Raw genomic sequence first — 23,023 nt, 5'->3', positions numbered from 1 at the left:
TCTTTACTAAATTTTCATTTAAATGCGTTCTTCTTGGCAATCACCTACTGTGTTTTTTCAGTCTTTTAACTTTATCGAGGCTTCCAGTGGCTAAGTCAAAGATCTCTCTTGATAAGTGTCACACTGCACTTGAAAATATGTAAGTTACTTTTGAGTATCTTTTGATACTGATTTCTAACATAATTCAGTGATAAGAGAACAGACTCAATATGATTTCAGTACCTTTAGACCATGAAATTTTTGCATCTTGTGTTACGTCCCTGAATGTGTTCCAGTGTCTCCTGATTTGTAGTCTCTTGAATAGAATTTATATCAGCTGTTGTGTGAAAATTGTGTAAATCTTAATTGTGTTGAATTAGTTCATAGTACTTTTCAGGTTTATATCCTTCTACTTCTCTGTATGTTCATTCTATTAGTTTTTCAAAGTTTGATACTGAAACTCCCAACTAAAAATCTTAATTTTCTACTTAAAAAATAATTATAATATATTGTAGAACTATATGTAATTTTGTTCTGTATTTTCCAAGTCTCCTATAAATGTGTTATCATACTTTCATAATTTAAAAGAGAAAAAAAAAAACACCTGATATAGAGTTGAAATCTTTGATTTCTGCTTACTCATCACTTTATTCAGAGTCCTCTGTACTCTTGTCTTTTGTTTCTTGTAGAAGAGCTCCTTTCTACATTTCTTGTAAGGCAGGTCTGATGTTGAACTCCTTCAGCTTTTGTTTGACAGGAAAGTATTTGTCCTGCGTACCTGCATAACTTTGCTGGCTAGAGGGTCTTTGGCTGACAGTGCTTGTCTTTGAGAATTTTGACCTTTTCATTTCACTGTCGCCTGGGCTGCGGCATCTGCTCCTTTCCTAGTGGTGGTGCCTGTGTCGGTTACCATATGTTTTTTTCCTGGCTGCCTCTAAATTTCATTATTGACTTTGACAGTTTTAATATAGTGTGTCTTGGAGATGTATTTTTGCACTGAGGTGATTATGTGTTCTTGTAGGTTCATGGACTTGTATATCCAATTCCTTTTGGGGATTGGGAAGTTCTCAGCTATTATTTCTTCAGACAAACTATGCTTCCTTCTCAGGTGCTTGTTATCCTAATGTTGCCTTTCCTAAAAGAGTCAGATAGTTCTTACAGAATTTCTTCTTTTTAAAAAATATTTTATTTATTATTGAAGAGTATTTGATTTACAGTATTAGTTTCTGCTGTACAGCATTGTGAATCAGCTATACATATGTCCACACTTTTTCTGATTATTTCCTCTTACTAGGTCATTACAGAGTATCAAGTACAGTTCCCTGTGCTGTATATTACAGTCGGGTCCTTATTAGTGATCTGTTTCATATGTAGTGGTGTATATATGTCAGTCCCAATCTCCCAGCTTATCCCTGCCCTCCCACTTTCTCTCTCAGTAAACCATAGGTTTGTTTTTTACATCTGTGACTCTCTTTCTGTTTTGTGAATAAGTTCATTAATACTTCTTTTTTAGATTCCACGTATAAGCAACATCATGATATCTGCTTTCCCTGACCTCACTCAGTGTGACAGTCTCTAGGTCCATCCATGTTGCTGCAAAGGGCATGATTTCTTTTTTCTCTTTTTGATGACCTATTCCTCTGCTGGTTCATTTGAAGTAGCAAACGTCTTTCTTCTTTAGGTAGTTTTTGGTTTGGGTTTTTTGTTTTTGTTTTGGTTCTAATGAGTCAACAGTTTAGAAATTAGAGTCTTTTTTTGCCAGTGGGTGGTACTATAACACAAACTTTTTGTTTTTCTTAACCTTAGCTGCCTCTGGTTATGTTTGAGCCTTGGCACGGTGCACCTCTGTCACAGGTGTTGCCCATTGACATTGTTGGTGTGTTGCTGCTGTGGCATTGCTGGCATTGCCACCTGGGACACTGGGATGGTGACTGCTTCTGCTGTGTCCAGGATCTCTCAAGCCGCAGGCCCTGCCACAGGTGGGGAGGAGCTGGGGCAAGGTTGCCCTTGCTGTGTCTGGGATTGTTGTCTTTGCAGGCAGCACTGCTCTGGGCAAGGGGTCAGAGTTGTGGGTGCCTCTGTACCTGAAGGAATGGCGTCATAGGCCCCTCTGCCACTGCTGTCCAGTTATTTGTGACCATGAGAGCCACTGTGGCCAGGAGGCTGGAGTCACATGTGCTACCTCCTCTGCTGCTACTGGCTTCCCTAGGGCTGTGGGCTCAGCTGCTGCGACCAAGTAGCTGGAATGGCAGGCACTGCCTTTGTATTCTGGAGAAGGCAATGGCACCCCACTCCAGTACTCCTGCCTGGAAAATCCCATGGACGGAGGAGCCTGGTGGGCTGCAGTTCATGGGGCTGCTAGAGTCGGACACGACTGAGCGACTTCACTGTCACTTTTCACTTGCATGCATTGGAGAAAGAAATGGCAACCCACTCCAGTGTTCTTGCCTGGAGAATCCCAGGGACGGGGGAGCCTGGTGGGCTGCCATCTATGGGGTTGCGCAGAGTCAGACACGACTGAAGCGACTTAGCAGCAGCAGCAGCAGCAGCCTTTGTATTCCTCTGGTCTGTTTCCTCTGTGTGTTCCAGTCTACCCACCTTTAGGTGTTCAGATGTGTGAAACTCTGGCATCACAGCGTGTTGGGCAGAGGTACCTTTGTTGAGTGCAGATGTTTAGTGGTTGCAGATTAAAGGGGAGAGACAAAGGTAGCATCTCACTTCATCACGATGCTTTCAGTATCACTCATTATTGGTGGTGTTAATCGTGATCATTTGCTCAGTCTTCTAGATTTCTCCACTGTTAAGTTGATGTTTTTTCTTTATTGATTCTAAGACTGGGGTTGTTTGTTTTTGTCTTTTCAGAGTCTCCATTTCTCTAATGGAATTTCCAGAGTGATATTTCACATATTCTGTAAGTTGTCTTAAAAGTAGAGGCTTATTCCGTACAGATTGATTTTCAGTGTAGGTGGTTAAGTACTTCCATCAGGTGGTGGTGGTTTGGTCGCTAAGTTGTGTCCTACTCTTGTGACCCCATGGACTATAGCCTGCCAAGCTCCCCTGTCCATGGAATTTTCCAGGCAAGAATACTGGAGTGCATTCCCATTTCCTTCTCCAGGGGATCTTCCCAACCCACGGATCAAACTCATGTCTCTTGCATTGCAGGCAGATTCTTTACTGACTGAGCCACCAGGGAAGGTACTTCTATCAGGAGGCCATGATATCTGATTGTTTTTCTTGTGTTATTCCTTTAGTTTTTTAGGTCTCAAATCTGGTTTAAAAGAAAATCAATACAGTTTATTCGTAAAAAAATCTTTGCCAGCATTTTGCTGATACTTTGATGTAATTTTATTACACTGATAGCTTATTTTTAAATCTTTTAAAGTCATATTATAAAAGATTCTGTCTAGTTTGTTCCCAGTAATTCAGTGGTATCAGTTGATTTCAGACTATAGACAAGTTGAATTCATAGGTAGAGAATAAAAGTACAATGAAGTCATAACTAATCTCTCAAAATATTTGTAATTATTATCCCTATAAGACTAGGTACCCTGGTACTCTAGGTCCTCTGCTTTTTCAAAAACTCTAGTGAGAAGCAGAATTAGCAAGCCACACTTAATTTGCCTTTTTGGTAACAATTTGTTATCATAGCATGAAGGGTAGTTTTTCTCGTTACAAAAGTTCCCTGACGTGTTTCTGTAGTTCACTGCTGTATTAGTTTCCTGGGACTGCTGTGACAAATTAGCACAACTTGGTGACTTAACAACGGAATTTTATTCTCTCACACAGTTCTGGAGGCTGTATGTCCTAATTAAGACGTTGGGGGTTCTCAGCGAGAATCTGCTTTGCTGCTCTTGGCTTCTAGAGGCTGGGGGCATTCCTTGACTTGTGGCGACACCATCCTGTGTTCACGACACCTGCTCCTCTGGCGTATCTAATTTCTCTCAGCCTCCCTCCTTTAAGAACATGTGTGATGATATTTAGAGCACACCAGGATAATCTCCTCGGTGCAGAGATTCTTAATTTAAATACATCTGCAGACTGTGTGCTGTATAAAATAACACTCACTGGTTTCAAGACTTGTTATCTTTGGAGGACACCATTCAGCCCACTACATCTTCTCTCACTGTACTCAAAGACTCTTTCTTTGTTTGACGGCTTTCCTTATGTCTTTTTTGTCTTAAAATCTGTCTTATCTGATATATAGCTACCCTAGCTTTGTTTTGGTTTCCACTTGCATGGAATATCTTTTTCCACGTGTCTTTGTGTGTCCTTAAAGCTGAATTGAGTTTCTTATAGGCAGCATATAGTTAGGTCCATTTTTTAATCCATTCAGCCCTCTGTATCTTTTGATTAATTCAGTTTATTTACATTTAAAATAACTATTGATAGATATGGACTTACTATTGACATTTTGTTAATTGTTTTCTGTTTTGTGATTCTTTGGTTACTTTTCATGCTCTCTCCCTTTGTAATCTGAGGATTTTCTGTAGTGGTATTGTTAGATTTCCTTTGTCTTTTGTGAATCTCATAGATTTTTGCTTTGTGTTTACTGTGAAGCTTATATGAAACATTTCAGGTTATTTTAAGCTGATAACATCAAATGCACACTAAAACTCCACGCTTTTCACTCCTCTACTCCATGTTTTCTATTTTTGATTTCACAATTTGCACCATTTTACCATCTGTATCCATAATACTTTTGTGTTTCAACTTCATACTAGATTTATAACTGATTTATCCACCATCATTATAACATTAGAGTATTCTCAGTTTGGTGGCACTAATGGTAAAGAATCCACCTGCCAATGCAGGAGACACAAGACATGCAGTTCCAATCCCTAGGTTGGGAAGAGCCCCAGGAGAAGGAAATGGCAACATGCTCCAGGAAAATTCCATGGACAGAGGAACCTGGCGGGCTACAGTCCATGGGGCTGCAAGGAGTCAGACACAACTGAGCACCCTATACTACTACACTACTTACCTTGACCAGTGACATTTGTGTTTCTGTGTTTTCCTGTTATTTATTAGCATCCTTTTGTTTCAGCTGGATAGGTCTTTTATCAATTCTTGTGAGGCTGATCTAATACTCATGAACTCTTTCAGCTTTCATGTCTCTGGAAAACTTTTTCTCTCTCCTTCAATTCTGAGCTGGGTAGAATATTATGAATTGACTTTTTTTTTTCTTTTTTCTTTTAGCACTTTGCAGGCAAGAAGAAAGTAACACAATGTAGTCAAAGTACCTACTGAAAAATCTGCTTAAGTCTTATGGGTGGTGTACATAACATAACAAGTTTTTGTTGTTGTTGTTGCTCTTAAGATTCTGTCCTTTAATTTTTTATAATGCTGACTTTGAAAAATACATAATGTGAGAGTTATGAGTTAAGTTTTACTGGCAATATGAGGACTATAGCCCAGGAGATAGCGTTTCAGATAGCTCTGAGAAACTGCTCCAAAGAGATAAGGGGAAGGTCAGTATGTATGTGATCTTGGTGAAGAGGGAATACTTGTAATCAAGCACATATTTTTTGCAGAAGAGATTTCTCCTAGTCACGAGGAGCAAACATCATCATGAAGGAATTTAGTGCTTTTCTGGATATGAGGAGATGCAAGAATTGGGCTCCTGAATACATCTATGTGAAGACCTGTTCTGCCAGTTTTCCAGAGCACAGAGTGCCTCATTTCTGCCTCCACCCTGAACTCCCCTCAGGGGTGTTGAAGGTCAGCAGCTGCAGTGGCCATGACTTAGTCTTGTAGAGGTAGGTGGCAAGTGCCCATGGCAGGTGCCGGTTTGTAGTTGACAAGTTAATCATAGTGTGTCTTTGTCTTATGGATTCATCTTATGGAACTTTCTGGGATTCCTGGCTCTGGACATTTGTTTTCTTTTCCATGTTAGGGAAGTTTTCGGGCATTATTTCTTTAATATGCTTTCTCCCCCTTTTCTGTCTTTTCTCCTTCCATTATCCCTGGTAATGCAAATATTGATTCAAAGATGTTGTGCCAGAAGTCCCTTAAGCTGTCTTCACTATTTTTCATTTTGTTCCTCTGAGTGGATGAATTTCACTGTCCTCTTGTGGAGTTCACTCATCTTCCCCCCAGATTAGATATCATCTAATCTGTTTCTGAACCTCTCTGTGGAGCTTTTCATTTGTTATTGTATTCTTCAGCTCTGTGATTTCTGTTTAGTATTTTCTTATATTTTTCTCTTTGTTGAAATTCACTTTATTCATGCATCATTCTCCTGACCTTGATAAGCATCTTTATTGTCATCATTTTGAGCTCTTTATAAGGTAAATCACTTATCTCCATTTTATTAATAAGGCTTTTCCCCTGGGGTTTTATCTTGTTTTTTATTTGGAACATATTTATTCATTTTCTTGGACTCCATGTTGATTTCTGTGCATTAGATAAAACAGTTAATTTCCTCCATTCCTGAACGAGCGGCCCTGTTTAGGAGATGAAGCTTATTGTTCAACCTTCCCTGTCTTTTGTCTCTGAAACTTTTGCGATTGTCTAAGGAGCCCTCTGTGTCTTAATGGCTCTGGGTACTTGGGGTGTGCCAACTCATATCAGTGTCCCGAAGTGGGATCTCAGTCAGTACCTTGATGCACACTGTTTAGAATTTGGGCCATCAGGCAAGGGCTTTAGAGTATGCAGATAGATCTCTTTCAGGGGAAGATTGGGAGGTGGGCGTTTCTGCCTACTCTGTCTGCACGGAAGCCCTGGATGGTGGTTACCGATTGTTCCCTCTTTTACTAATGTCCTTCTGAAACAGTGAAAGCAAGCCTAAGTGGCCACCAGAACCAGGCTGTCAAGAGATGTGTCCTCTTGGCAGCAGCTATGAAGATTGGGACAGCAGACCTGTGCGCAGGCTGCTTTTATAGTGACTGACAACCTGGGAGCATGGGACAAGCTGGGAGTGTACCAGGATGGTGCCCGCCTATTTGCAGATCCTCAGGGCTGAGATGGGGTTTATGGGGAGAATGTCTCAGCCTCTTACCTGTTTCAGTGTGGATTTTTTTTTCTTATTTATCCAGTATGTAAGAGTCATGCAGCTAGTTTCTGCATTGTTTTTCAGAGGGAATTGTTCCATATGTAGTTGTGGATTTGGTGTGTTTGTGGGAAGAGAGGCATTCAGGAGCCTTCTTTTGTTACCTATCATCTTTAACTGGGACCACCTCTTCACACTTCTTTGTGAAATGCATTTCTAGTTTTCTCAAGAAACATAGAGTTGCACTGAAACATATGCATTACCATGTGTAATATAGGTAGTGGGGATTTGCTGTATGACACAGGGAGCTCAACCCGGTGCACTGTGACAACCTAGAGGGGCGGGATTGGGGGAGTGTGGGGATAGGGAAGATGGGGGAAGGAGGTTCAAGACGGAGGGGACATACTTATGGCAGGGCAGAGCCGCAGGAGACATGGGTTAGATCCCTGGGTCCGGAAGATCCCCTGGAGGAGGGATGGCAACCTACCCCAGAATGCCATGGACAGAGGAGCCTGCTGGGCTACAGTCCATAGGGTCACAGAGAGTGGGACATGACCGAAGTAACTTAGCATGCACACATGGCTGCTTCATGTTGTAATGCAGAAACCAACACAAGGATGTTAAACAATTATCCACCAGTTAAAAATAAAATTTAAAAAATTTAGATAAGCATTAGTTTGTTACCTTATTATAAATTATACCCCAGTGAAAATATTCTGGTATTTTACATTTTTAAACTTATAAGTGTAAAATTAGAAAAAATTCCAAAATATACAGGAAGAAGAAAATTATATACATGTGTGTATCCACCACCCACATTTAATACTGACATTTTACAGTATTTGCTTTAGGTTAGCCTTTTAAAAAGCAAATTGAATACTAAAAGTACAGCTAAAACTTTATCCCAGTCTTTGCCTCTGCAGAATAAGGAAGGAGGAAATCAGTGTCCTGACATTGGTATCTCTTTCCATACTTGTTTTCATTTATTTTGAGTATATGTATATATCTACAAAGAATATATATTTTCTATACATGTGGTCATACTGTTTATAAATTTCTTTATGATTTTAATTTATGGATCCTTTTCAACAATCTGACTACTATATGCCTAGGTGTGTCTTCATTTGAATCTATCTTGTTAGGGGCTTGCTAAGCTTTATGAACCTATATACATATTTTTCAGATATTGATTTTCCAAAAATATTTTTGCCTCATTTTCCTGTGGGATTCCACCGAAACATGTTTTTGACACTGTCCCACAGATATTTGATCTTAAGTTCATTTTTAATAGCTTTCCAGATTGGACAACTTCTCTGTTATACTTTCAAGTTCATTGGATCTTTTCTCAATGCCAGTATGCTATTAACATTCAGTGATAATGTATAACATTTAGTGTATAAACACCCACAGGAGACTTGCCTGTGGGTGTCCGGGAGTCTCTGGTGAAGGTGTGGGTCGGTGGTGGCCTGCTGCAGGGCTAGGGGCATGGACTGTAGCAGTACATGCATAGGATCTTTTGAGGGAAGTCACCATTATCTTCATTACCTCCACCATAGTTTGGCCCCAGGTAAATAGCAGAGAGGGAACACAGCTCCACCCATCAACAGAAAATTGGATTTAAGATTTACTGAGCATGGCCCCGCCCATCAGAACAAGACCCAGTTTCCCTCTCAGTCTATCCCATCATAAGCCTCTTACCCTTCTCCATCAGAGGGCAGAGAGACTGAAGCCACAATCACAGAAAACTAACCAGTCTAATCACATGGACCACAGCCTTGTCTAACTCAGTGAAACTATGAGCCATGCCATGTAGAGCCACCCAAGATGGCCAGGTCATGGTGGAGAGTTCTGACAGAATGTGGTCCACTGGAGAAGGGAATGGCAAACCACTTCGGTATTCCTGCCTTGAGAACCCCATGAACAGTATGAAAAGGCAAAAACATACGACACTGAAAGATGAACTCCCAGGTCAGTAGGTGCCCAATATGTTACTGAAGATCAGTAGAGAAATAACTTCAGAAAGAATGAAGAGACGGAACCAAAGCAAAAACAACACACAGTTGTGGATGTGACTGGTTATTGAAAGCAAGGTTTGACGCTGTAAAGAGCAATATTTCATAGGAACCTGGAATGTTAGGTCCATGAATCAAGGCAAATTGGAAGTGGTCAAATAGGAGGTGGCAGGAGTGAACATCAACATTTTAGGAATCAATGAACTAAAATGGACTGGAATTGGTGAGTTTAACTCAGATGACCATTATATCTACTACTGCGGGCAGGAATCCCTTAGAAGAAATGGAGTAGCCATCGTGGTCAACAAAAGAGTCCGAAATGCAGTACTTGGATGCGATCTCAAAAACGACAGAATGATCTCTGTTCGTCTCCAAGACAAACCACTCAATATCACGGTAATCCAAGTCTATGCCCTAACCAGTAATGCTGAAGAAGCTGAAGTTGAATGGTTCTATGAAGACCTACAAGACCTTTTAGAACTAACACCCCAAAAAAATGTCCTTTTCATTATTGGGGACTGGAATGCAAAAGTAGGAAGTCAAGAAACACCGGAGTAACAGGCAAATTTGGCCTTGAAGTACAGAATGAAGCAGGGCAAAGGCTAATAGAGTTCTGCAAAGAGAACACACTGGTCATAGCAAACACCCTCTTCCAACACACAAGAGAAGACTCTCTACATGGACATCACCAGATGGTCAACACCGAAATCAGATTGATTATATTCTTTGCAGCCAAAGATGGAGAAGCTCTATACAGTCCTCAAAAACAAGACCGGGAGCTGACTGTGGCTCAGATCATGAACTCCTTATTGTAAAATTCAGACTTAAATTGAAGAAAGTAGAGAAAACTACTAGACTATTCAGGTATGACCTAAATCAAATCCCTAACGAATGTGGGATTATACAGCGGAAGTGAGAAATAGATTTAAGGGACTAGATCTGATAGAGTGCCTGATGAATTATGGACAGAGGTTTGTACATTGTACAGGAGACAGGGAGCAAGACCATCCCCAAGAAAAAGAAATGCAAAAAGGCAAAATGGTTGTCTGAGGAGGCCTTACAAATAGCTGTGAAAAGAAGAGAAGTGAAAAGCAAAGGAGAAAAAGAAAGATATACCCATTTGAATGCAGAGTTCCAGAGAATAGCAAAGAGAGATAAGAAAGCCTTCCTCAATGATCAGTGCAAAGAAATAGAGGAAAACAATAGAATGGGAAAGACTAGAGATGTCTTCAAGAAATTAGTTGCTGAGGGAACATTTCACACAAAGATGGGCTCAATAAAGGACAGAAATGGTAGGGACCTAACAGAAGCAGAAGATATTAAGAAGAGGTGGCGAGAACACACAGAAGAACTATACAAAAAAGATCTTCACGACCCAGATAATCATGATAGTGTGATCACTCACACTCACCTAGAACCAGACATCCTGGAATGTGAAGTCAAGTGGGTCTTAGGAAGCATCCCTATGAACGAAGCTAGTGGAAGTGATGGAATTCCAATTGAGCTATTTCAAATCCTGGAAGATGATGCTGTGAAAATGCTGCACTCAATATGCCAGCAAATTTGGAAAACTCAGCAGTGGCCACAGGACTGGAAAAGGTCAGTTTTCATTCCAATCCCTAAGAAAAGCAATGCCAAAGAATGCTCAAACTACCACACAATTGCACTCATCTCACACATTACCAAGGTAATGCTCAAAATTCTCCAAGCCAGACTTCAACAATATGTGACCCGTGAACTTCCAGATGATCAAGCTGGTTTTAGAAAAGGCAGAGTAACCAGAGATCAAATTGCCAACATCTGCTGGATCATCAAAAAAGCAAGAGAGTTCCAGTAAAACATCTGCTTTATTGACTATGCCAAAGCCTTTGTGTGGATCACAATAAACTATGGAAAATTCTGAAAGAGATGGGAATACCAGACCACCTGACCTGCCTCTTGAGAAATCTGTATGCAGGTCAGGAAACAACAGTTAGAACCAGACGTGGAGCAACAGACTGGTTCCAAATAGGCAAAGGAGTATGTCAAGGCTGTATATTGTCACCCTGCTTATTTAACTTATATGCAGAATACATCATGAGAAACGCTGGGCTGGAAGAAGCACAAGCTGGAATCAAGATTGCTGGGAGAAATATCAATAACTTCAGATATGCAGATGACACGACTGTTACGGCAGAAAGTGAAGAGGAACTAAAAAGCCTCTTGATGAAAGTGAAAGAGGAGAGTAAAAAAGTTGGCTTAAAGCTCAACATTCAGAAAACGAAGATCATGGCATCTGGTTCCATTACTTCATGGCAAATAGATGGAGAAACAGTGGAAACAGTGTCCGACTTTATTTTTCTGGGCTCCAGAATCACTGCAGATGGTGACTGCAGCCATGAAATTAAAAGATGCTTACTCCTTGGATAAATAGTTGTGACCAACCTAGACAGCATATTAAAAAGCAGAGACATTACTTTGCCAACAAAGGTCTGTCTAGTAAAGGCTATGGTGTTTCCAGTAGTCACGTATGGATGTGAGAGTTGGACTATAAAGAGAGCTGAGCACCAAAGAATTGATGGTTTTGAACTGTGGTGTTGGAGAAGTCCTTGGACTGCAAGGAGATCCAACCAGTCCGTCCTAAAGGAAATCGGTCCTGAATGTTCATTGATGTTGAAGCTGAAACTCCAGTACTTTGGCCACCTGATGCGAAGAACTGACTCATTTGAAAAGCCTGAAAAGACCCTGATGTTGGGAAAGATTGAAGGTGAGAGGAGAAGGGAACGACAGAGGATGAGATGGTTGGATGGCATCACCGACTCAATGAACTTGAGTCTGAGTAATCTCCAGGAGTTGGTGATGGACAGGGAGGCCTGGCCTGCTGCAGTCCATGGGGTCACAAAGAGTCGGACACGACTGAGCGACTGAACTGAACTGAACAGTCAGTGAAGATTTTTAAGTTTCCAACAGTGCATTTAAGAGTTCTAGAGTTTTTATTTGGTTCTTACAGTTTTTTACTTGTGCTGAGATTTCTCATTTGTGCATTTATTATGACCATATTTTATTTTATGTATTTAAACATACTCAGCTACTTTAGAATCCTTTGCTGCTAATTTTAATGTCTGAGTCATTTCAGGCATTGTTTTTTCTCTTGATTATCAGTCACATTTTCTGTTTCTTCATGTTTCTTGTGATTTTAGATTTTTTTTCTGGACACTGTGATGATATATAAATTGTAGAGACATTCTTCCACTATATTCTTTCAAAGTGTATTGAATGTTGTTTCATCAAGCAGTTAACTTGGTGTAACTTGTTCTCTAAATTCTTATTTATTTATTTATTTAATTTTATTTTATTTTTAAACTTTACAAATTGTGTTAGTTTTGCCAAATATCAAAATGAATCCGCCACAGGTATACATGTGTTCCCCATCCTGAACCCTCCTCCCTCCTCCCTCCCCATACGATCCCTCTGGGTTGTCCCAGTGCACCAGCCCCAAGCATCCAGTATTGTGCATCGAACCTGGACTGGCGACTCGTTTCATATATGATATTATACGTATTTCAGTGCCGTTCTCTAAATTCTGTGTTCACCTTGACAAGAACCACCGGAAGAATTATCTATTAGTTCTTTTTGCCTTAGCTGACCTTTGTCCTGGGCATACATAGTTAAGGGGTCAACTAGAGATTTTGTCAGAGTTTATTTACAGAATTTGGGGATCCTCTTTTGCAGATCTTTTTCTGAGATTTCCCTTTCTTATTTTTCAACTCCTCCTGTTCTCCCACACTGCTGTGAGTCCTCAGTCACCTTGCAGTACCAACTGGCATCTTCCCTCAGGAAAAAAGTCATAAAAATGGCAACCTGACCCAGTGTTCTCTGCCATTCTCCATTCTGTCAAATCCTTTCTACTTTCTGACTGGTTGCTCTCCAGCGTCTTTGGATTGCTGTTGGATTATGTTTTGTCTGGACTTCATGTTACCTGTAGAAGGGTTGGTCTGAGAGAAGGCACTCCTCACATACCTTTTCTTTTTAGTGTGGTAGAAATATAGTTAAAGTTTGCCTTTTAGCCTTTTAAGTGTACATTCAGGGGCGTTAATTGCATTTACAGTCTTGTTCATCAGTTCCCACTGTCTTTACCCCAAACGTTTTCTTATCCAAATAGAGACTGTGTCCCAAAAGCAGTGCATCTCCGCCCTCTCTCCCCTACCCTCTGATAACCTCTAATATACTTTCTGTCTCATTAAAATTGCCTGTTCGACATGTTTCTCATGAGTGGAATCCTACAATATTTGTTCTTTTATGTCTGGCTTATTTCAGTTTTAGCATGATGTTTTCAAGTTTCATCCATGTTGTAGAATGTATCAGAACTCTTTTTAAGCCTGAATACTGTTCCATCGTACAGATAGGTTTTATGTATCCATTGGTCTGTTAATATCCATTTGGGTTGTTGCCACACACTTGCTGTGGTAAATAATGGATGCTGTAATGAATATGGATGTAAAAGTGTCTGTTTGAGTTCCTGCTTTCATTTATTTAGGGTATATATCTATTAGTAGAGTTGGATTATATGGTAATTCTTTAACTTCTTGAGGAACTAACTGCCAAACTGTTTTCCACAGTGGCTATACTATTTTATATTCCTACTAGTAATTATAAGTTTGCAGTTTCTTCAGATTCTCGCCCACATGTATTTTCCTTTTATTTATTTATTATTATAGTCATCCTAGTGGGTATAAAGTGGTGTCTTATTGTGATTTTGATTTTTGTGTCTCTAATGAGTGACTTGGAGAAGGCAATGGCACCCCACTCCAGTACTCTTGCCTGGAAAATCCCATGGACAGAGGAGCCTGGTAGGCTGCAGACCATTGGAGTATCGAAGAGTCGGACACAACTGAGTGACTTCACTTTCCCTTTTCCCTTTCATGCATTGGAGAAGGAAATGGCAACCCACTCCACTGTTCTTGCCTGGAGAATCCCAGGGACGGGGGAGCCTGGTGGGCCACCGTCTATGGGGTCACACAGAGCCGGACACGACTGAAGCGACTTAGCAGCAGCAGCAGCAATGACTGACTGTGTTGAGTGTCTTTTCATGTTCTTGTTGATGGTTTATATATGTTTGGAGAAATGTCTATTCAAGTTTTCTGCCCATTTTTTGAATGGTCTTTTTTATTGTTAACTTGTCAGAATTCTTTATATATTCTGGTTATTAAATGCTTATCAGACATGGTTTACAAATATTTTTTCCCATTCTGTAGTTTTTCCACTTTGAGTGTCTTCTGATGCACAAAAGTTTTTAATTTTGATGAATCCAATTTATCTAGTTTTTCTTTTCTTGTTTATACTTTTGCTATATTTTAGACTCCACTGCCAAATCCGAGGTCATGAAAATTCACTCATTTTTTTCTAGGAGTTTTATGATTTTAGCTTGTTCGTTTATGTTTTTCATCCATCTCACAGCATTAATTTCTATATATTGTGGGAGGTAGGGATGCAGCTTTCCATGTGGAAATCCAGTTTTCCCAGCAGTATCTATTGAAGAGATATTCTTTCCCCTCATTGATGGACTTGATTGCCTTTATCAAAAATCAGTTTGCCATATGTGTAAGGGTTTATTTCTGAACTCTCAGTTCTATTCCATTGGTGTATATATCTACCCTAAAGCCAGTATCACACTATTTTGATTATTTAGTGTAACTTTGTAGTAAGTTTTAAAATTGAGAACTGAATACTCCAACAGATTGTCTTGGCTATTCAAGGCTTCACATTTTCATATGAATTTGAGTTTTGGTTTTTCCATTTCTATAAATGAATAACTTCTTAAAAAACTTGCTCTTTGGATTCTGATTACTTTAGAGATTTAATCAGGTCAATACATACATTTAATTCACATAATGGCTTATAAAGAAGTGTCTAAACACTTGTCCTTTCTTCTGTTGAAGTACAATTGAATAGTTTCCAGTGTTTTGCTTTTATAAACAATGCCATAATGAACATTCTCTGCTTGATACTTGTCCATGTGTTGGAAAGTTTTGTTAGGACAGTAGTTCTCAACCTGGGCAGTTTTGTCTGCAAGAGAACATTGGCAGTGTTTGGAGACGTTTTTGACTATCAAGACTGAGGAGGAGTGCTACAGGCACGTAGCAGGTGGAGAGACCAGAAAGTGAAAGTGAAGTCGCTCAGTCGTGTCCGACTCTTTGTGACCCCATGGCCTGCAGCCTGCCAGGCTTCTCTGTTCATGGGATTTTCCAGGCAAGAATACTGGAGTGGGCTGCTATTTCCTTCTCCAGGAGATCTTCCCAACCAGGGATGGAACCCAGGTCTCCCACATTGTAGGCAGATGCTTTTACCGTCTGAGCCACCAGGGAGAGACCGGAGGTGCTGCTAAACATGCCACAGCGGTGGAGCAGATTCCCACCCACCGGACTACAAAGCATGATCCAAATTATACAATTTGTAAATAGTACCGAGGTTGAGAAACTCTGCTCTGGGGCATATACTTAGAAGTGGGATTTATAAAGCCCTAGAATGCTTCCCTGGTGGCTCAGGTGGTAAAGGATCTGCCTGCAAAGTTTGAGACCCAGGTTCGATCCCTGGGTTGGGAAGATCCCCTGGAGAAGGAAATGACAACCCACTCTAGTGTTCTTGCCTGGAGAATCCCATGGACAAGGGAGCCTGGTGGGCTGTGGTCCATGGGGTCACAAAGAGTTAGACACAACTGAATGACTAACACTTTGACTTTCAAGATGTGTAGTTTTTTTGTTATTATATTAATGGATTTCTATAAAACATGAAGATATTATTTCCAATTCAAGTAAAGGTTTTATTTGGAATACCTGGAATTAAAATGAAGGTTTCTTTGGTGATGCTGGTAATCCAGCAGTTATAAGCAATTTAATTGTCTTAAACCAGATGAAATAGCAGCATTATCCAGAGTTCACTTAATTTGTTTACTTGCCCAGAGGGGGCACATAATTTTTTAACTTTGTGAACTGTACTTCCTGCCTGATTACAATGTTGATTTTAGAGTAAGAATCTGCTGCTAATTAATCTGTGCTGAACAACGGTTGACTGAATGAGAAAAAAATTACAGTGTGAAAAATGTAGAATTTTTTTTTCTGACAAAGATGTTTGTTAAATATTGAAAGCTTAAAGTTTGAAAAGTTTCTCTCTGTAATTTAAATTGGTTTTTAAATTGAAGACAGAGGAATGAACCTTAAGAATTTCGAAACTCACTTTTAAGCCTGTAAGACCCATAGTTCTGCATCTGAAAATGTGATGGGATTTATGCCTGGGAACTGTGTGCTTTTGTGTACGTGCCATTTTGCATATGATTTTGGGTGGTTTATGTGTGTTCCCGAAGCCTGTTTGTGGACCACTCCTACTCCCTTTGAAACTTCCAGATTTTCAGATTCAGGACTTTGGTAAAATTCTTAAAATGCTAATAATAAGATACAGGTATTTGAAATTATCACTGAGTAGTGAAGACACAGCTATATATTGTTCATGTCTGATTTGCCAAATGCATAAGACTCGGTGGTAGAATTAAGTCCTTCAATGTTAAATGAATGAATACAGATCTTATTTTAACATCTATAACCTTCATTTTGTTGTTGTTGTTCTTTTTACTAGGCATATGCAGCAGTGCTGTGGCAACAAGCTAATGAAAGCAGACAAAATTCAACTGAAAAAGCGTGTTTTGGAATCTCCCTACCAGAAGAAAAACTTAATGACTTTCGTGATGAACAGATTGGACAATTGCAGGAACTGATGCAAGAGGCCACTAAACCCAACAGGCAATTTAATATCACTGAGTCTAGGAAACCAAAGCTTTAGTCTATATAATAAAGCTTAAAAAAGCATTTCAAGTTCAGAGCCCTCTAATTGGTTTTTAAAATTTGTTTCTTAAGCATTTAGGTTTTGAGAATGCCTGGTGTTAATGAAATATTCTTTTATTTGGGGATATTTTGAATGTTGTAATATACAAATCAGGATCATGAGTGGATGAAACTACATTTATTGAAGTAGTAACAGTTGCTGGATAGGATTTGTGTTTTGGACTACATAAGAAAGAATGGTTGTAAACTGGACAAGCTTGTGAAATTTTCCCCAAAATTTTATATGTAAATTTGTTTTAATGCTGTTCATGTTTAAGCATTAATCTTGTGGCTCTAGATGTATCAGATAAGTATATCATAATCATGATAGATACAGAATTCCATGTTCATTATTTAATTCCTATTTGCATGGAATACCTTTTTCTACCCTCTCACTTTCAGTATCCCTAGATCTGAAGTGGGTCTCTTATAAACAGCATTTATAGGGATCTTGTTTTTGTGTCCATTCAGCCAGTCTGTTTTTTGGTTGGAGCATTTACTCCATTAAGATTTAACGTAATTATCAATATATATGTTCTTACTGCCATTTTATTAATTATTTTGAATTTGTTTTTGTAGGTCTTTTTTTTTTTTTTTTTGGTTTATGGTTGCCATGAAGTTTTAATATAGCAGTCTATATTTTAAGTTGCTGGTCTCAAATGCATTTCCAGTGTCCTGCATTTGTACTCTCTTCTCTTCTCACAGTCACTGGTTTTGATAGATTTGTGTGTGGATGATTGCCTACTTTTACTGTATGTTTGCCTTTATGGGTGAGCTTTCCTGTTTGTAATTTTCTTATTTCTAGTTGTAGCCTTTTTCTTTTCTGTCTATAGAGTTCTTTAGCATTTGTTATAAAATTGGTTTAGTGGTGCTGAATTCTCTTAGCTATTGATTGTCTATAAAACTTCTGATTTCTCTGTCAAATCTGAATGAGAGCTTTGCTGGGTAGACTATTATTGTGTAATGTGAAATTGCTCAGTTGTGTCTGACTCTTTGTGACCCCATAGACACTAGCCTGCACCAGGCTCCTACATCCATGGAATTTTCTAGGCAAGAGTACTGGAGTGGGTTGCCATTTCCTTCTCCAGGGAATCTTGACCCAGGGATTGAACCCAGGTCTCCTGCATTGATAGACAGACACTTTACTGTCTGAGCCACCAGGGAATCAAAAGAATATCTGGAGGTTGTGAAGACCTCACTAGACCTACTCCCATAATTTACATTTTAAGATTACAGGACTAGCCAGAAGGTTTTTTCCAGAGACTGTCCTCAAGCAGGATACATTATTGTTATATATCCTAAGAAATGTAGAGGGAAAAAAAGTTAGTCCTTTCTGCCTCCTTGAGAATTCCAGACCCCAGAGTATTATTAGTTGTAGGTTTTTCCCTTTCATTACTTTAAATAAATAAATCATGCCACTCCCTTCTGGCCTGCAGAGTTTCCACTGAAAAACTGCTAACATATAAGGAATCCCCATAAAGTTAATTGTTGCTTTCCCCTTGTTGCTGTTCATGTTCTCACTTTGTCTTTAATTTTAATCAGATATTAATGTGTGTCTTGGTGTGTTCCTCCTTGTGTTTATCCCTTTGGGTGGGGCCAGGTCTCAGTGTCAGAATGACGGCCTCCAGGAGAGCTCACACCAACAGGCATTTCCTGGGGCCCCCACCACCTGAGCCGCAAGAGACCCTCCAAGAGCGGCAGGTGGGTCTGGCCCGGGCTCCTGTGGAGCCACTGCTTTGTCCCGGGCCCCAGCACATGTGAAGCCTTGTGTGCACCCTTCCAGAGTGGAGGCTGTTTCGTGCAGTCCTGTGGAGCTCCTGCACTCAAGCCCTGCTGCCCTTCAGAACTCCGGGGGCTCCTCACCCCCAGTGACAGACCCCGAAGGCTGGGGAGCCTGCCGTGGGGCCAGAAGCCTCACTCCTGTGGAAGAACATCTGTGATGTAATTACTTTCCAGATGCCCGTTGCCCACCAGCAGGTCTGGGATTTGATGATGATGTGAAAGTGCCCCTCCCCCTCTCACTGTGACTTCTTCGTCTGTGGGTATAGAAAGTCTTTGGGGGTGGATTCAAGTCTAGTTTGTCAATGGTTGTTCCGCAGTCAGTTGTGATTTTGGTGTTTTCATGAGAGGTGGTGACCTGAAGTCCTGCAAGGTTATTATTTAAATACATTGTTATCCTGAAAACTTCATCAATTCTGCTTTTAATAGTACATAAGATTACTCTTTTAAGTATTCCTTCTTCCTAAGTCATTGTTTATTTACAATGAAAGGTTAAAAAGTAGCTTTAGAATTCAGATTTATACATGTTATCATTTGTCTAATAGATTATACAATGTATAATACATTTCTATGGTGTTTGTTAGTAACAGATGACCCCTTAAATAATTTGTAGTTACCTGGAGAATCTCATGGCCTAGTTCATGGTGAGATAAAAACACTTTCATTATTTTTTTTCTTATACTTGATTTATAAACTGAAAAAATCAAATGAAAATACCATTCATATTCTAAAATGCTTAGGAGTTTTAAAAATATATTACACACTAAAATGACTTGGATATTAATTATGTATGTTTACTCTGAGATTAAGTGATCATTTTCAGATGCAGTTGTTTATATCAGCTTTTTAAAAAATTAATTCATATTTGCTCTGTTTTGCTGTCTTGCCCTTGTTAGTCCAAACTCTCACCTCTCTTACTTGGAATATTAAGAACTTACTGCTAATCATTTTCTCTGCATCCTCTGTGACCACATACAATCCATCTCATACAAATATCAGAGTAATATTTTTAAAATGTACATGTATGGCCGCCAGGTCCCTCAGTCCTTTCTTCCATCTATCTTGGAATCAGTCTGTAGATGGATGGGTGAGGCTTTCTGCATAAGCTAAGTGGTCAGTAATTAGTCTTTACATTATAACAGGCTCTAGGAATAGACAGTGAACAATATAAAACTCTTACCCTGAAGTTTAAAATCTCAACTACTTGCAGGAATGCTGTTTCATCATAAACAGATACACTACTTCCTCAAAACTGTATAGTACTATTTTCAATTTGGTTATAATTTGTTTTTCTTGTTCTTTGGTTCCAGACTCCTATCTCTTCATCTCATGTCTGCCATCATTTTAGTGACCTTAGTATTAATCCACGTGGCCGACTTACCTAGTAAGCAGATGATTCTCTGTTGGTTTCACTAATGCAGCCACCCGTTTTCTTGGTTACACTTAAAACTGCTTTATTCAAAACTGAATAAAGCTTCAATTTTGAAATTATTAATTGCAGCATTCCATGCTTTTGTCATTGCTTTTTAATGTGATTAGATTTTCACTCCTGCTGTACCTGGTCATTCTTTCATCAAATCCCTGTTGTCCTGGTGAACCTATCCGCAGAGCAGCAATGGAGACAGACACTGAGCACAGACTTCTGGACATGGTTGGCAGGGAGGAGGGAGAGGGTGAGAGGCTCGGAGAAAGTAACCAGGAAACATTCATTACCACATGTAAAATAGACAGCCAGTGGGAACTCGCTGTGTGACTCAGGGAACTCAAGCTGCGGCTCGGTAACAATAGAGGGGTGGGATGGGGAGGGATGTTCACGTGGGAGGGGACATGGGTAGACCTATGACTGATCCATGTTGATGTTTGGTAGAAACCAACACAAAACTGTAAAGCAATGATCCTTCAATTAAAAATAAATAAATAAAATACCTGCTGAGAACCTTCATATGCCAGGCATCATTTTAGAGATGAATACAATACTTGTCAAAGACCAAATGTCTGTCCCTACAGAATTTACATCCTAAAGGAGAGGAACGAAATGCACAAAATAGGTAGGTGGTAAGAATCATGAAGAAAAATAAAGCAGGGGTGGGGGCCAGAGCCGTGGTTCCCACATTATGAACGCTGACCCCCAGGGCACCACAGAGGCCCTGCAGTGGTGGTACCACGTATGCCAGGTTTTTCAGGAAACCACAGCTCTGTTGATTGGATGTCACACAGTACTTGCTTGAGGTAGTTCATAGTTTACTGTTTATTGCAACCTTCTTTTGGATGATGTATCTTTGTCAACCTGGGCTTTAGCAATTGATGTGAGAAAAGCAAATAGCACACAAAAATTAGTGACAGAAAATGTTCAGTATGATTACAATATTTGAAGCTGTGGTGTCCAACAGGTGCTAAATTGTTAGGCCTTTAATACTTCTGAGTTGTTTGAACTGTGTTCTGAAACTGTTGTGGAATTCCGTTTCATGGAGGTGTACCGTGCAAACTGGTGGAATCAGCAGTGTTGGAGAATGGTGTGTAACTGAACTCATTAGTCTTCTTACCACTCAGTTTGTTCCCTATTATTCCTTTATTACCTTCCTTTCCATCCCAATCTGCCCTCATTTCTGTGATCTTTCACTTCGGCCATGTAGCAATACCCTTGATGTCACTGCTTTTCCCTCATCTGCTGCTCCACCAAGGTAACCGCTCACTTGCCAAAATTAATAGTGTATTCATCAGTATAAGATCGATATGTTACCCTGTGAGACTTGAGAATGTTGTTTACTCTCTCCTGCTTTTAAATCACTACTGCCTGGTTTGTATACTGCCTAACTCTCCTTTAGGTTATAGTTTTTCTTTTAAAATAGTGGTATTCTCTGGGATTTCATGTTTAGGACTCCCACTTTATACATCCATTACTTCAGATATTAGCTGTACTCAAATCTATAGCACCAACCTAAACCTCATTTCTGAGCTCCAGATCTGTGTTTGAAATTCTGTTTGGCATTTCCAACTCATATTTAAAACTAAACTTATTTTTCTTCCCTCCTCAGGGAATGAATGATATTAACATATACTCAGTCCAGAATTCTGTAACTTAGCCTAGATCTTCACGATTTGCCTGGAGGCCGCCTCATCATTATTCAGTTCTAACAACTCCAGGTGGTGGATTGCAAAATAACCGTAGTTCTCCATCATTCCTGGTACCCATGGCCTTTGCACTATGACTGTGCAGCTCCTCCCATTGGCAATGCCATCCATTTTACAATTCCCTAAACCTGGAACTGGTCTTGTTTCTTGATTTGCTAGAAAGAATGTGGGCAGTGTGACATTAGGAAAGCTTAGGCGCTAGGTTGTGGAGCTGTGTCCTTTCACACCTGTGCTGCTGCAAACCTGCCCGGCTGCCGTGTGAACAAACCCAGCCCTGTGGAGAATGTGGAGCAGAGGCAAAGCCATCCTGCACCAGCCAGCTCACAGCCAAGTGCAGACGCACCAAGGACCCCAGCCAAGCTCTGAAGGACCGCCTGGCTGATCCCACCAGCCCAGACTGCCAAGTGTAAGTTAAGTAAAGGAGAGTTCTTTTAAATCCCTATGTTTTGTTATATAGAAAAAATAACTAAGTTTAAAATCATTACTTTTTCTCTACCTGAGATTTTAGACTTAGAATTTTTTTTTCCCTATAGTAACTTACATGTGGTTTCCTTGTCTTTGGCATACTTCTTAATATATTCTCTATGTGGCTGTAAATGTTGCCTTATTGACATGCACATCTGATCTGGAAATGTACAGTTAGCATCCTACCATGGTGGTGATAGTTTAGGGGAAGTAACACAGGTTCAGTTCAGTTCAGTCGCTCAGTTGTGTCCAACTCATTGCGACCCCACAAACCGCAGCACACCAGGCCTCCCTGTCCATCACCAACTCCCGGAGTCTACCCAAACATGTCCATTGAGTTGGTGATGCCATCCAACCATCTCATCCTCTGTCGTCCCCTTCTCCTCCTGCCCTCCATCTTCCCCAGCATCAGGGTCTTTTCAAATGAGTCAGCTCTTCGCATCAGATGGCCCAAGTATTGGAATTTTAGCTTCAAAATCAGTCCTTCCAGTGAACACCCAGGACTGATCTCCTTTAAGATGGACTGGTTGGATCTCCTTGCAGTCCAAGGGACTCTCAACAGCCTTCTCCACCACCACAGTTCAAAAGCATCAATTCTTCGGTGCTCAGCTTTCTTTATAGTCCAACTCTCACATCCATACATGACCACTGGAAAAACCATAGCCTTGACAAGACAGACCTTTGCTGACAAAGTAATTAATGTCTCTGCTTTTTATTATGCCGTCTAGGTTGGTCATAACTTTCCTCCCAAGGCGTAAGTGTCTTTTAATTTCATGGCTGTAATCACCATCTGCACTGATTTTGGAGCCCAGAAA

At 40.1% G+C, this 23,023-nt stretch overlaps 1 protein-coding gene across 1 annotated transcript in view; it reads left to right on the top strand.

Annotated features, from left to right (window-relative positions):
* SDHAF3 (succinate dehydrogenase complex assembly factor 3) overlaps window positions 1-17,762 on the top strand; it is an 87,715-nt gene extending 69,953 nt beyond the window's left edge. The window contains exon 2 of the mRNA XM_027540099.1: window positions 16,588-17,762. Within this exon, the coding sequence (XP_027395900.1) occupies window positions 16,588-16,791 (204 nt within the window). The 3' untranslated portion in view covers window positions 16,792-17,762. The remainder of the gene's footprint in view (window positions 1-16,587) is intronic.
* Window positions 17,763-23,023: the final 5,261 nt, after the last annotated feature.

Source organism: Bos indicus x Bos taurus, chromosome 4, assembly GCF_003369695.1.
Source record: "Bos indicus x Bos taurus breed Angus x Brahman F1 hybrid chromosome 4, Bos_hybrid_MaternalHap_v2.0, whole genome shotgun sequence".
NCBI classification, from domain to species: domain Eukaryota; kingdom Metazoa; phylum Chordata; class Mammalia; order Artiodactyla; family Bovidae; genus Bos; species Bos indicus x Bos taurus.
This window is presented reverse-complemented; position numbering and strand designations above follow the sequence as displayed.